This window comes from Curcuma longa, chromosome 12 (genome assembly GCF_044706935.1).
Source record: "Curcuma longa cultivar G26 ecotype Majalengka, Jawa Barat chromosome 12, ITB_CL_G26_1.1, whole genome shotgun sequence".
NCBI lineage: Eukaryota > Viridiplantae > Streptophyta > Magnoliopsida > Zingiberales > Zingiberaceae > Curcuma > Curcuma longa.
The window spans coordinates 7128375-7142691 of NC_133872.1; the positions used below are offsets into that span (position 1 = coordinate 7128375).

General features: G+C 40.9%; 1 protein-coding gene across 1 annotated transcript; it reads right to left on the reverse strand.

Moving 5' to 3' along the window:
- Window positions 1–4854: 4854 nt before the first annotated feature.
- On the reverse strand, window positions 4855–12162 carry LOC141843363 (serine carboxypeptidase-like). Its single transcript, XM_074731443.1, has 9 exons — window positions 11759–12162; window positions 11024–11192; window positions 10457–10576; window positions 7398–7541; window positions 7172–7322; window positions 5988–6076; window positions 5644–5902; window positions 5439–5572; window positions 4855–5258 (listed from the first exon to the last, which is right to left on the reverse strand). Exons 1-9 carry the CDS (start codon window positions 12091–12093, stop codon window positions 5127–5129), a joined length of 1533 nt encoding a protein of 510 aa, XP_074587544.1. The 5' UTR covers window positions 12094–12162; the 3' UTR covers window positions 4855–5126.
- Window positions 12163–14317: the final 2155 nt, after the last annotated feature.

Genomic DNA, 14317 nt, shown 5'->3' on the forward strand with positions numbered 1-14317 from the left:
CTCGAGCTCTATGCTTAGCTCCATCCTGAGATTCCGCACTCAATGGAGGTAGGGACCTGCTCCCTAGGCATGCTCAACTCCATCTTGAGATTCCGCACTCAATGGAGGTCGGGATCCGTTCCCGCTATGCGGCCTCGACCTCATTCGGCCGCTTACCTCATTCGGCCTCGACCTCATTCGGCCGCTTACCTCATTCGGCCTCGACCTTCATTCGGCCGCTCACCTCATTCGGCCGACCTCGATTCGGCCGCTCACCTCTTCGACCTCGGCCTCGACCTCTCGGCCGGCCTCGACCCCACTCGGCCCTTCACTCGGCCTCGACCTCATTCGGCCTCAACCTCACCTCGACCTCATTCGGCCGCCTTACCTCATTCGGCCGCTCACCTCATTCGGCCTCGACCTTATTCGGCCGACCTCGACCTCATTCGGCCGCTTACCTCGGACCTCATTCGGCCGCTTACCTCACCTCATTCGGCCGCTCACCTCATTCGGCCGACCTCGACCTCATTCGGCCGCTACCTCATTCGGCCTCGACCTCATTCGGCCGCTTACCTCATTCGGCCGACCTCTCGGCCAACCTACCTCATTCGGCCGACCTCGACCTCACTCGGCCGCTTACCTTATTCGGCCTCGACCTCATTCGGCCGACCTCGACCTCATTCGGCCGACCTCGACCTCATTCGGCCGCTTACCTCCTCGACCTCACTCGGCCGCTTACCTCATTCGGCCGACCTCGACCTCATTCGGCCGCTCACCTCATTCGGCCTCGACCTCATTCGGCCGCTTACCTTATTCGACCTCGACCTCATTCGGCCGCTGACCTCATTCGGCCGACCTCGACCTCATTCGGCCGCTTACCTCATTCGGCCTCGACCTCATTCGGCCGCTCGACCTCATTCGGCCGACTCGACCTCATTCGGCCGCTTACTCACTCGGCCTTGACCTCATTCGGCCGCTTACCTCATTCGGCCTCGACCTCACTCGGCCGCTTACCTCATTCGGCCGACCTCGACCTCATTCGGCCGACCTCGACCTCACTCGGCCGGCCTCGACCTCATTCGGCCGACCTCGACCTCATTCGGCCGACCTTACCTCATTCGGCCGCCTCGACCTCACTCGGCCGCTTACCTCATTCGGCCTCACCTCATTCGGCCGACCTCGACCTCACTCGGCCGCTTACCTCATTCGGCCTTGACCTCATTCGGCCGCTCACCTCATTCGGCCTCGACCTCACTCGGCCGCTTACCTTATTCGGCCTCGACCTCATTCGGCCGACCTCGACCTCATTCGGCCGCCTCGACCTCATTCGGCCTCGACCTCATTCGGCCGACCTCGACCTCATTCGGCCGACCTCGACCTTATTCGGCCCTCGACCTCATTCGGCCTCGACCTCACCTCATTCGGCCGCTTACCTCATTCGGCCTCGACCTCATTCGGCCGCTTACCTCACTCGGCCTTGACCTCGGCCGCTCACCTCATTCGGACCTCGACCTCACTCGGCCGCTTACCTTATTCGGCCTCGACCTCATTCGGCTCGACCTCGACCTCATTCGGGACCTCGACCTCATTCGGCCGCTCACCTCATTCTCGGCCTCGACCTCATTCGGCCGCTCACCCTCGGCCGACCTCATTCGGCCGCTCGACCTCACTCGGCGCTTCACCTCATTCGGCCTCGACCTCATTCGGCCGCTTACCTCATTCGGCCGACCTCGACCTCATTCGGCCGCTCGACCTCATTCGGCCGACCTCGACCTCATTCGACCGCTTACCTCATTCGACCTCATTCGGCCGACCTCGACCTCATTCGGCCGACCTCGACCTCATTCGGCCGCTCACCTCATTCGGCCTCGACCTCATTCGGCCGCTTACCTTATTCGGCCTCGACCTCAACCTCATTCGGCCGCCTCGACCTCATTCGGCCGCTTACCTTATTCGGCCTCCTCGGCCGCTTACCTCATTCGGCCGACCTCGACCTCATTCGGCCGCTTACCTCATTCGGCCTCGACCTCATTCGGCCCTCGACCTCATTCGGCCGCTCGACCTCATTCGGCCGACCTCGACCTCATTCGGCCGCTTACCTCATTCGGCCTTGACCTCATTCGGCCGCTCACCTCATTCGGCCTCGACCTCACTCGGCCGCTTACCTCATTCGGCCTCGACCTCATTCGGCCGACCTCGACCTCATTCGGCCGCTCACCTCATTCGGCCTCGACCTCATTCGGCCGACCTCGACCTCATTCGGCCGACCTCGACCTCATTCGGCCGCTTACCTCATTCGGCCTTGACCTCATTCGGCCGCTTACCTCATTCGGCCTTGACCTCACTCGGCCGCTTACCTCATTCGACCGACCTCATTCGGTCGCTCACCTCATTCGGCCTCGACCTCATTCGGCCGCTTACCTCATTCGGCCTTGACCTCATTCGGCCGCCGACTTCTCGGCCTCGGCCGCTTACCTTATTCGGCCTCGACCTCATTCGGCCGACCTCGACCTCATTCGGCCGACCTCGACCTCATTCGGCCGCTTACCTCATTCGGCCTTGACCTCATTCGGCCGCTTACCTCATTCGGCCTCGACCTCATTCGGCCGCTTACCTCATTCGGCCTCGACCTCACTCGGCCCTCATTCGGCCTTGACCTCATTCGGGACCTCATTCGGCCTCGACCTCATTCGGCCCTCGACCTCATTCGGACCTCAACCTCATTCGGCCGACCTCATTCGGCCGACCTCGACCTCTCTCGGCCGCTTACCTCATTCGGCCTCGACCTCATTCGGCCGACCTCATTCGGCCTCGACCTCACTCGGCCGATTCGGCCTCGACCTCATTCGCCGACCTCGACCTCATTCGGCCGACCTCGACCTCGTTCGGCCGCTCATCTTACTCGGCCTTGACCTCATTCGGCCGCTTACTGCCTCACTTGGCCTCTACATCGGTCTCACCCGACCACTCTGTCACTCAACAACCCGGCAACTCTGCCGCTCTATCAACTCCTCCACTCATCCAAATCTTTCAGCCACTCATCCCGACTATCTCGTCTCGGCTACCTCAAGTTAGGCACCTCATCCCAACAGCTCATCACCAATATGGTAAGAGAGACGATTAGATCAGTATACATAGTCCAGTCAGTCGGACTACGCCTCCTTCGACTAGACTTGGAGGGGAGGCTTATGATCCGGCTCGTTACCACCCAGCCAAAGGGATAAGGATAACGACCAATTCCCCAAACTTGGCCCCCCTAAAAACCTGCATATTAATGCACCGGACCGTTAGATGAAGATCGGTAAATCTGAACCCTTGATATTCGAAAACCTTCAAAAGATTATCCTTACCATGTCAACAACCAATCACATGCGCCGATCTCCACAAATAACGCTCCCCCTGGTATTATATAAACCCTGCAGGTATGAAGGAAAAAGGGGGGCTCTCTCTCTCTTTCTCTTTTATTTCTCTCTCTATTTCATACGCGCATATATTTCTTCTATTTCGGCTCTAACTTGAGCGTCGGAGTGGCTTGCCGGGGGCACCATTCTAACCCTCCCTTTTTCCGGTGCTTTTCAGGTACCCCTTTCCTGGTGATTCTTTCTCTAACCCTCTCTTTTTCTTAGTGTTTTTCAGGACATCCCATCTCTTCTTGGCGATTCTTTCAATAAAAGGATCTACAGTTCTGATCTGGCGTACAAAAATCTATAAGAATCCACGACGAATTGGCCAGAAAAGGAACAATTCTGAGTTCTGAACTTTGTGTTCTAGGTTATGGTTTCTATTTTGGATTCTAGAATTTTGTGTTCTGGGTTTTAGTTTCTGGTTCTTGCGTTTCTGGGTTCTAGTTTATATTTTGGGTTCTGGATTGTATATTCTAGGTTATGGATTTTGTGTTTTTAGTTAAGACTAATAAGATAAAAAATTTTATGTAAAAAAGTAGAATCCGACATCCTAATGGTCATACACGATCGGCTCCACGACCATCTGTAAAAAAGTAAATCGAGAAACTACAGTTGATCACGACGGATGAGGATATTACTCGACTTCGTCGAGATACGAACCCTTGCCCTCTTCTACAAATTTACTCCGTCGTAATCAACTCAGCTATGCCCCGAGAACTAAATTGTATTTGATAAACTTTTTATAGTGATCGACCTCACCGTCGAAACGACCCCATATCAAAAAACCCCTTAAACCCCTTAGAGGTTTTTTGAAGGCACGATACTACTATGTTGATAAGAATCTACTGGTGAAACAACATCTTAGTCAACAAATACATGTTGCTAAGATGACTCGAATCGAAACAGTACCTCAATCAACAAATACATGTTACTAAAAGGACTCAAACCTGAAACCTCAGACAACACACGTCTCCATGCTTACCACTTGGAATAAAACACTTTGACAATAAGATAAAACTTAATTGTTATTATCGTTGTATATAGTTACGTCAATATAGTAGTTTTGCTCAAAACTATTAGACTAACCTAGACAAGTTCGAAAAACAAAGGCAAAGAATAACTTCAGGGAATTCTAGTAATAGTTGGAACACAACAAAGGGCTCATCTTTATAATTTGGGAATTTGAGTCCATGCAGACATAATAGAGGGATCATCTATAGTAGTTTTGCAAAAAATATTACATGGACCTAAATTTATCAAAAATTACAAAATGAATGCATAGAATGCCTCAATAGTTTAAGGAGCACTAAAGAGAGTTCACTTGTGATATTTAGTTAGTTTGGGTCTATATCGCAAATTTGTCAGAGATATAGAATGAATAGGTTTCAAGGGGTACAACAAATGATTCATCTATAAAATTTAGGCAGATGAAATCTATATAGCAATCATAAATGCAGAATGACTCAATAGATTCTAAGGACCAAAACAAAGGATTTATCTGTGATATTTAAGCAATTTGGGTGCATATAATAATTTTTCTAAAATTATTATATAAACATAAACTTAACCTAAATCAGTGTTCAGTCTGAAAACTGCAGATTTTGCCAAATAAAATTGGGCCAATGTGATAGCACTGGAAGATGATTATGCCTGATACCAGGCTCAGCAAGCTTAGATCTTATTTACAAATCAGATAAAGAGCTGAGTCAAGTTTCTCCATCTCGACAAGCATTGTTTACCGTACTACATTTCGGCGACGAGGTTTGCTGATGGGATCGAGGAATCTTCGACAAGGTTCCCCTGCATCCATCTCTTCAACATCTCTAAAGCAGCCTTTGGTTGATCCATAGGGACCATGTGGCCTGCATCGTGAACCTGTTACAAGTAAAAATGCCGGGGGAATCAGCAAAAGTGCAATTTTAGATGACAATTTTATGATCAAACAGATGTGTAAATCGAGTTCGGTTTGATTTATCAGACTGGACCGAAACAAACACACTAGAACACTCTTCAAGCCAATGAAAACTTCTTGTAGATGGAATGAGTGCTGGATACCTTTAAGAAAGAAAGAGTTCCATAGCTCTTCAGGAGTCCAGCTTCAGTGCCATCCACTGTAAACGGCGTCTCAGACGAAGAAACGAACTTACTCTGGCCTGACCATTCCATCGCATGAACCCATCTTGAGTTTCCTGATCAAAGTGGACGAGAACTCTTTAGTTGACAGGCTGAACGAAACTGTAATATTGTATCATTTTCTTACCGAGCCAGTTGCAAATAAGATCATATTCTCCGGCATAGACAAGCAATTTGATGCCATCCTCCAGCAGTGCAGGAATACCGACTTCCAAGTTCCTCATCCAGTCCATAAGCATGGCTTGATACACAGTAGGACTGCACGAAACAAACTCTATGCTCCCTACTCCAAGGGACTCCCTGACAGACTCAAGATTGAGAAATTTCTCCATGTTGGAGAAATTGTAGCACAGGCTCCCTTCGCATGGTTTCCTAATATCATAGTACTGGAAAAAAGGTGCGATGAAGTTAGAAGAAATAGTGGTACAAGCATAGATTTGCAGCAAGAAAACAATCGAGTTTATGCCTTACATTTGCATTTCCAGCTAGTGCCAAGATTGAGCTGAATATGGTGTTGCAAACCAAATAAGACGCCAAACAAGAAACAGTCCCTGATGTTCCTGAAATGCAGCATGTTTTATTGTCAACTCTCTTCAACTTAGGTTGAATGCTAAGTGTAAGAAAAAACAACAACTAAACCTTCTCCGATTAAGTGGGGTCAGCTATATAAATCATCTTATGTCATTAAGCACTATCTCCTATTTATCATCATATATATTTAAATAAATTTTATCTTATTTTATCATTGTTAACCAAGTCTTCTTTGATCTTCCTCTTCCTTGTTTAATGTGCATATTTATCATAGTTTCGTATCACCTAACTAAATATTTATTGGCCGTCTAAGTACATCTTCGTCTTATCTTAAAATGCATCTCTTGAAGTTTTTCTTCAATAATTGCAACCTCAACTTTCCTCAAATATTCTCATTTCTTATCTGTCAATCCTCGTATGTCCGCACATCCACTTTAATATCCTCATCTTTACGACTCTCATTTTCTGCTCATGTGCTTCAGTCATAGCCTAACATATATCCACACATCCACTTAATTTCGTATCACCTAACTGAAATATTTATTGGCCATCTAAGTACATGTTCGTATTATCTTAAAATGCATCTCTTGAAGTTTTCCCTCAATAATTGCAACCTCAACTTTCTCTCTAATATTCTCATTTCTTATCTGTCGATCCTCGTAAGTCCACACATCCACCTTAATATCCTCATCACTACGACTCTCATTTTCTGCTCATGTACTTCAGTCATAGCCCAACATATATCCTTGACTGAAATTCATTTTGAGAGGAAATAATTACTTGGATAGCATACCAAACAAACTACCAACCTGTTAATATGCAAAAAACATAGACTAAAACTTTGCATAAGTTAACAAAAAGTCAATTTCCTTTTGAACTAAAAAGTTCTTAATGAGTGGATTTTATCATGTAGGTGAGAACCCACAAAAAACAAAGATAGGAAATCAGTCAACCGAAACCAAGATGCCAATAACTAAGTTACTCCACAAACAATGTATTAGGATTAATGTACAAGACATGCACAAATAGGGAATTAGAAAAACCACATTTACATCCAACGAACATACTGGAAGAAAGATAACAGAAACACGAGATGCTAATCAAGGATAAGCTACCAGACTTACCACAAAGTTTGATGGCAAGTTTACAAGCTGGATAGATCTTATTAATTCTCTTGTAGTCAGATTCTTTGATAATGCCCATATCCAATGCATAATCGGTGTATGCTTTGTACTGTATTGCTGGATCAGTTAGTCCGTTACCAATGGCAAAGCCCTGTAGCACAAAGTAAAATAAGCTGGCGTAGAGCAAGTGGAGTTGAATTCTATTGTGAAAATTATGAAGGTTTACCTTCAATTTTATGTGAATGCCTTCATTGTTTTTGTTTCCTTGATGAACGCGGCTTGCAAAAGCAGGGATATAGTGCCCAGCATAAGACTCACCAGTTATGTAAAAATCATTCTCTGCATATTCTGAGTGCTCAGCAAAAAATGCCTAGAAAAGTAGAGGGAAAAACCTTGTTCTTGAGTACAAAATCTCACGTGGCCAATATTTAGAATAATAAACCCAACTAAATCAATCAAACCACAGATACTCAAATAGCATATCAAATTTAGTATATTTTTTTTTATATATATACAAACAATCCAACCACTAGGATTTGCTCGGAGTAAGTTCATCAAATGCTAACTAAGTTTGTTTGCCCAATTCAAAGAGGTTGGATAATGAAACATAAAAAAGCGATAAAGCATAATTCTAACACATACAATAGTAGAGAATATAACAAAAAGATAGGATACTCACATTTTACTTAAGCATAAATCATGAGGACCGCCAAAACAATGAATGATCGGAAATCAAATGAACAAATGGTTTCATTGACAAAACCCACATTGGCTAACCTTAAACAAGAAATGAATTTGAAGGCTATGATAAATGGACTTTTTGTTCGAATAGGTGGATACTACTCCAATGATGATGCCATCATGAAATGCATCTCTTTGCAAAACAATATATAGATAATCATTTATAGCCAAATGCATGGGACTGAGTCCAATTTAGATTGGATACAAATCCTCCCCCCCCCCCCCCCCCCCCCCCCCCCCCCCCCTTTCCTTCTCCTTGTGCCACTACCCGCTCTAAGCACAAATGAGCTATTGGGAGGAAGGAAAGGCAACAAATAGGTGACTCAGTGACCCATTCAAATATGATTTTGGGAGAGGGATAGAAACCCCAAGTGTCCCATCGCAACCCTTGAGGACTCAATCTTGTCTGCACCAGAGCAAGAATTGCACCTCATGGTCTAGGTGGAGAAATAGCCAAAATCAGGAATCCAACAAGCTGAGACAACGATAGGTGAGGAAGGTGAAAGCAGTGAACTGATACTACAGGTTTTTATGCTAGAAGCAAAAGAAGGTAACAATAAGGAAACACTTAGAGAAAAAGAGAGAGATAAAGAGAAAGTTGTATTACCTATTTGATGATCATATAAAATTATATTGCCCTTTATAAAGTTCCAAATTAACTTATTCTACAGAATTCTTCTGCATGAAATTATTCTTCTTATTAACAGTTCAATGTTTGCTTATTCTTCTAAGACTTCTTTTATGTTGATCCTTTCAAACCTTGTTCCATGTTAATCCTCTATTCTTGGGCTATCCCCCCTCCAGCCAATCTGCAAAGATTGTAACATTTCTTGCCCCATCCAAATCGTGCTTGTCCTTAAGTACATGGCATGCCTTGCTATTTATTCCATAACTAGTTCTTTTGATAAGTCTTTGGTTGGTGATAGTTCTCCTGGCTCTTGATGTAGGTGATCATTCTTTGCTAGAAATGTTGTCAATTGATGCACTAATTTTTGTTTGCCCTTTAAAGAAATTGTTGTTGTGGGGTCTCTTCCAACTTCATTTGTCTTGTCTTTAAATTATACGGCCATGATCTTAAAATACAAGAGGACAGGGTCCAAAGTGCTTAAGCGTTTGATTTTATATTATGACATTAAATTTTGTTAGGGGAAGAATCAGAAAAGAAAGACGTCAAATATTGTTAGGGGAAAAAAAAAGAAAATCAATTATCATACCTCTTCAGTGTCTAGTAGTATGCAGAATGTTAAATAGACCCGGTTCCTTGAAATCATTCTTCTTTAGTGGGCACCACTGAGCATTTAAGATTCTCATAATATGTTATCTTTAGTTCAGTTATTCATTTCTCATTGATGAAGCTATGTGTGTTACATCACTCGAAGAGGACTACAACAGAGTGTAAGGGGATGGTGGTTGACACTTGCATTATTTGAGATCAAGGGGTTGAGGAACTCCTTGGATGGTCATTATCAACTAGTGAGGAGGTTTTATTGTTGCTTTTTTATCATCCACTCCATCCAGCATTAAGAACTTATTTCACTTGTAACCATATGAGAATGATTCATTGCAGTTAATTCCTTCCAAATTAACATATTCTATGGAATGTTATTACATGGCATTATTTTAATTGTTGAAATGGTCAGTATTTGCTTGCTCATTCTGTTGAAACTTGTTCCATGTCAATCATTTTTAGACTTGTTCCATGTTGATATTCTCTTCTTAAACAATGTCATGCCCACCCCCCATTCTGCACGGATAGTAACATAATGCTCCTGAAAAGATTTATTCAATTAAAGCAAGCAAGCAATAGGATCTAATAGGTCTAAAGGGAAATCGCAACTTGTCGTATAGACAAAATGGCAGCCTCTAAACAAGAAGCAACAAACCTCAAGCGAGGAAACTAGCGAATTGAGATGACGATAGGTGGACAAAATGACAGCAAAAACTAGCTCCAGTGTCATGACAAAAGGCAGCAGAATGAGGAAACATAGAGAGAGAAAGGGAAAACTATAATACTTCTTCGATGATCTTATAAGGTTCAGTTCCCTCTCTTTTTCAAACTTCCAAATTGACATATTCTATGGAATGTTTCATGTTGAAAGTATTCTACTTGTTGAATGGTTCCATATTGATCCTTACGAGACTTGTTCCAAGTCTACCCTCCTTCTTGGACCATTTGTCACCCTGTTCTATAAGGATCATGATAAAAATGCTCCTAGTAAGATCCATTCAATTAAAGAAGCAACCAATGCTATTTGAGTGCATCTCAAAAGAAAGTGCATAAGCATAATAAAAGAAATTCCATAGAAAAGGGGATACGCTGATAAAAGAAATGGCAATGGCATATTATTTAAGCATGCAGAAGAAAATACATAAGCAAAATAAAATAAGGTGCATACTATTTAAGAGCAAGAAAGGGCAAACTTTGAGGGGGGAAAATCATGTGACAGAATAATCATGACAGATCAAAGTCCACTCTTCCAAATTACAAACTTCAATGGCTAGACCATACCAAATAACCACAAATCATATTTGTGTGATATATACCTGTAGAAAATCATAAAGATCATCACTAACACCTTTTTCATTGTGACGAGTATCACGTCTATCTGAACTGTAGCTAAATCCAGTTCCAGTGGGCTGATCCACATATATAAGATTTGAAGCCTGCAAAATCCACAGAATATAAATAGTTTTCTGAGCCTACTTAATTATAGCTCACTGACACTAAATAATCTTATCACAATAATTTATTTATTTCTCATTAACTCTGCTTCAAAACAATTCTGCATTGCACACAAAAACATCTAGAAAAATGCAGCAAATAATTCTATAAGTGAGCATATGTCACGCCTACAAAACTAGACAATTTAGCTGCAAATTTCAAACTAGTCATATGAATTATTAGTTCTTGTACATGAAGTATACAAATTTAGTAGTTAGTCAATAAACCAATAAAAAATCATACAAACTTCTTTCGCATAAGTTTTCATCCAAATAGTTGAGTGCATCTCAAACAACAAAATAACTTGCAAGGAACAACTTCAACAACAAACTTTTGCAATCTAGAGAATCAGCAGCATAAGAATATAGAGCAAGCAGGACTCAGCATACCTGGTCCCAACCAAATTGATTCCACACGAGTGACATGTTATCGGCTATGCTGAAAGGACCATTCTCATAAAAGACAGCCAATTCGCTGCTGCAGCCAGGTCCTCCTGTCAACCAAATGACGACTGGATCCTTCTTACTATTCCTTGACTCAAAGAAAAAGTAGAACATCCTACAAACAGAAAACAAGTACTCGAGTTCAAGATAAAATCAAATAAAACCTGCACCGTCACACAAGCTAACATCCACCTTTATCAGAACCATACCTATAGTACTACCAGAGCGTGAAAAAAGAAGCCCTAATTTCTGAAAGGGCCCAAACTACAGCCACCACTCGCCAAAACTCAAATAACCAGCTCCCCTAATCGTGAAATGCACCGACCAAAAGCCATAGTCACACGAAGCTAACATCAACCTTTATCAGAATCATACCTATAGAACTACCGGAGCAGGAAAAAAGAAACCCTAATTTCTGAAAAGGCTCAAACTACAGTCTACCACTCGCCAAAATTCAAATAACCAGCTCCCCTAATAGTGAAATGCACCGATCAAAAGCCATAGTCACACGAAGCTAACATCAACCTTTATCAGAATCATACCTATAGAACTACCGGAGCAGGAAAAAAGAAGCCCTAATTTCTGAAAGGGCCCAAACTACAGTCTACCACTCGCCAAAACTCAAATAACCAGCTCCCCTAATCGTGAAATGCACCTACCCAAAAGTCAACAGTCTCTCACCTAGCGTCGTAGGTATGGGGAAGGCGGTAATAACCGGCGTGATGGCCGAGATCATCGGCGGAAGCCCCACCAGACAAGCCAGGGAAGCGGAAGCGCCGCTCAAATATTCCATTCTGCGAGGATCCGGAGACGGAGGAGGATCCGCCGCCCGCCGCGGAGGATGACTGTATGGACGCGTCCTTGGGGATGAGATTTAGGGCCCGGATCAGCTTCTCGGCGGTGGCGCGGGGAAAGGCGGCGGTGGAGGGGAGGCGTAGGTGGTCGGGGATCGAGTCGGCACCGACGAGGAGGAAGGCGGAGAGGAGGAAGAGGGGGAAAAGAGAAAGCATCGCCATGATATCGATGGAACGGAAGACTGCAAGAGTGAAAGGGAAGAGAGAGAGAGAGACGGGGGAGGGCTGAAGATACCAGTGGAACAATTTGGAAGGGTAGTTAGCTGAATGCGTGCACGATCCATCATAGAATTATTTTTTAAAAAAATATTATATATATATATATATATATATATATATAGAAATGATATCCTACATTAAAAAAATACAACTCATAAAAATACAGCATATATTAAATAAGACTTAAGTCTCACATCCATATAAATGTATCATGCTAACACATTTTCATATAATTATCATTTCTCTAAAGCGCAATGAATGCAGCAAATAGACACATCCATGAGTGTGTCATATTGATTTTATGCTGCATCAAACTACATATCAATATTAAAAAGAAATCCATTTTAATCATGAACACATTTTTTAAATCACAAATTTTATTTTTTAATTAAAAAAAATATTTCACCCAAATTTTATAATTATCCTTTAATATTATTCTTATTATTATCTCATCTTTATCTCTCGTCTAAATCCTCAATCAATGAATATATTATAATAGTTACGAAACCATAATGGTTACATATATTATAGCAGTTACGGTATTATAACTGCTACAATTATAATAGTTATAATTTATAGTTATAACAATTACGATTTCATAATTGCTACAACTACAATAGTTGTAACAATTATGAAATCACAACTGTTACAATTATATCTCCCGTCTAAATCTTCAATCAATGTGTTATAGCAGTTATAAAATCATAACTACTACATATGTTGTAACAATTACGTATCATAACTATTACAACTACAATAATTATAGCTTATAATGATAATACCTACGATTTCATAACTGCTACAACTCTAATAGTTGTAGCAATTATAAATTATAAGTTACAATGTGAAAAATAACTTTAAATAAAGAGGACAAAAAAAATCCTCTGAAAAATCTTTAAATGATATTTTTTAAGACTAAAACTAGGTCGTTATAGTTACAAGTTATACTCGATAATAAATGTATATCTCTAAATGAATTTCAATTTGATATATTATGTATATTATGATTTAATCCGAGATAAAAATTATAACCTTTTAAAATTTAATTTGATTATTTTAAAATTTTAAATTTTTTTCTAAAAAATTAATTATATCACTTAATTCGATTCGATTTTGATTTTAAAATTTCTTATTCAGTTAAATCAAATAAATTAAAATAAAAATTAATCGATAAATTTCTAAATAAATGAATTTATAAATCCTTAACTAATCGATAAATCTCTCATAATATTTAAAAATTTTAATTATTTTAATTAATTCAATTTTTAATCAAATTAATTAATATTTTATCGATTTAATTTATTTAATTTTTATTTAAAAATTTGATCAATTAGATTAATTTAAAATTTTTTAATTTATTCAATTTTAATTAATTTGATTCGATTAAATTTTAGCTGAATACTCAATCCAAAACTCAACCATCAACTAGCCGAAGACAACTTTCAGTCAACTAAATGATTAATTATGATCATGATTAAATCTTCGCCTAAGTTGAATAATACTTTCTCTTCTCAAGTAAAAAGCCTTTTAACTCTCAACTGAGTTTTACCTGTTGGAGATTGGACGGCTAAGCTGTGGGGGTAAATAACAGGCACTAAGAAGTTGCAAGTGATGATCATATACTCTTGCTACTAAACAATCAACTGATTGAGATTTATCACTTACACAATCGCAGCACAAGGGGTTTACGTAGTTCGATAGCTCCCAACTCCTACTTCATAGGCGTATGATCCATCAGTGAATAGCTCCTAGAAATATTAAAGGGCATTTGATTTAGAAATTTTCTTTTGTTTTTTATTTTTATTTTTTATTTTTTATCTAATTTTTAAAAAATAAAAAATATATTTGATATGATATATTATTTTTTATTTGTTAAAAAAGAAAATTAAAAAATACATTTAATTTGTTAATATAAAAAATTATAAGCAAAATAGTTTTTTTTTTAATAAAAAAGATCATCTTATTTATAGAAAAAAAATCATACAAAAATGGGAATCAAATCTAACCCAACCGTATGGGAGCGTGAGGTGAAAAATAAATTAAAATTAATTGATTCAAAAAATTAAATATATAAATTATAAAAAATAAAAATAAAATTTATTAAATAAGTAATTATAGTATAATCAAAAAAGGATTAACATAATTGGATGAAAAATTTAGAAAGGAA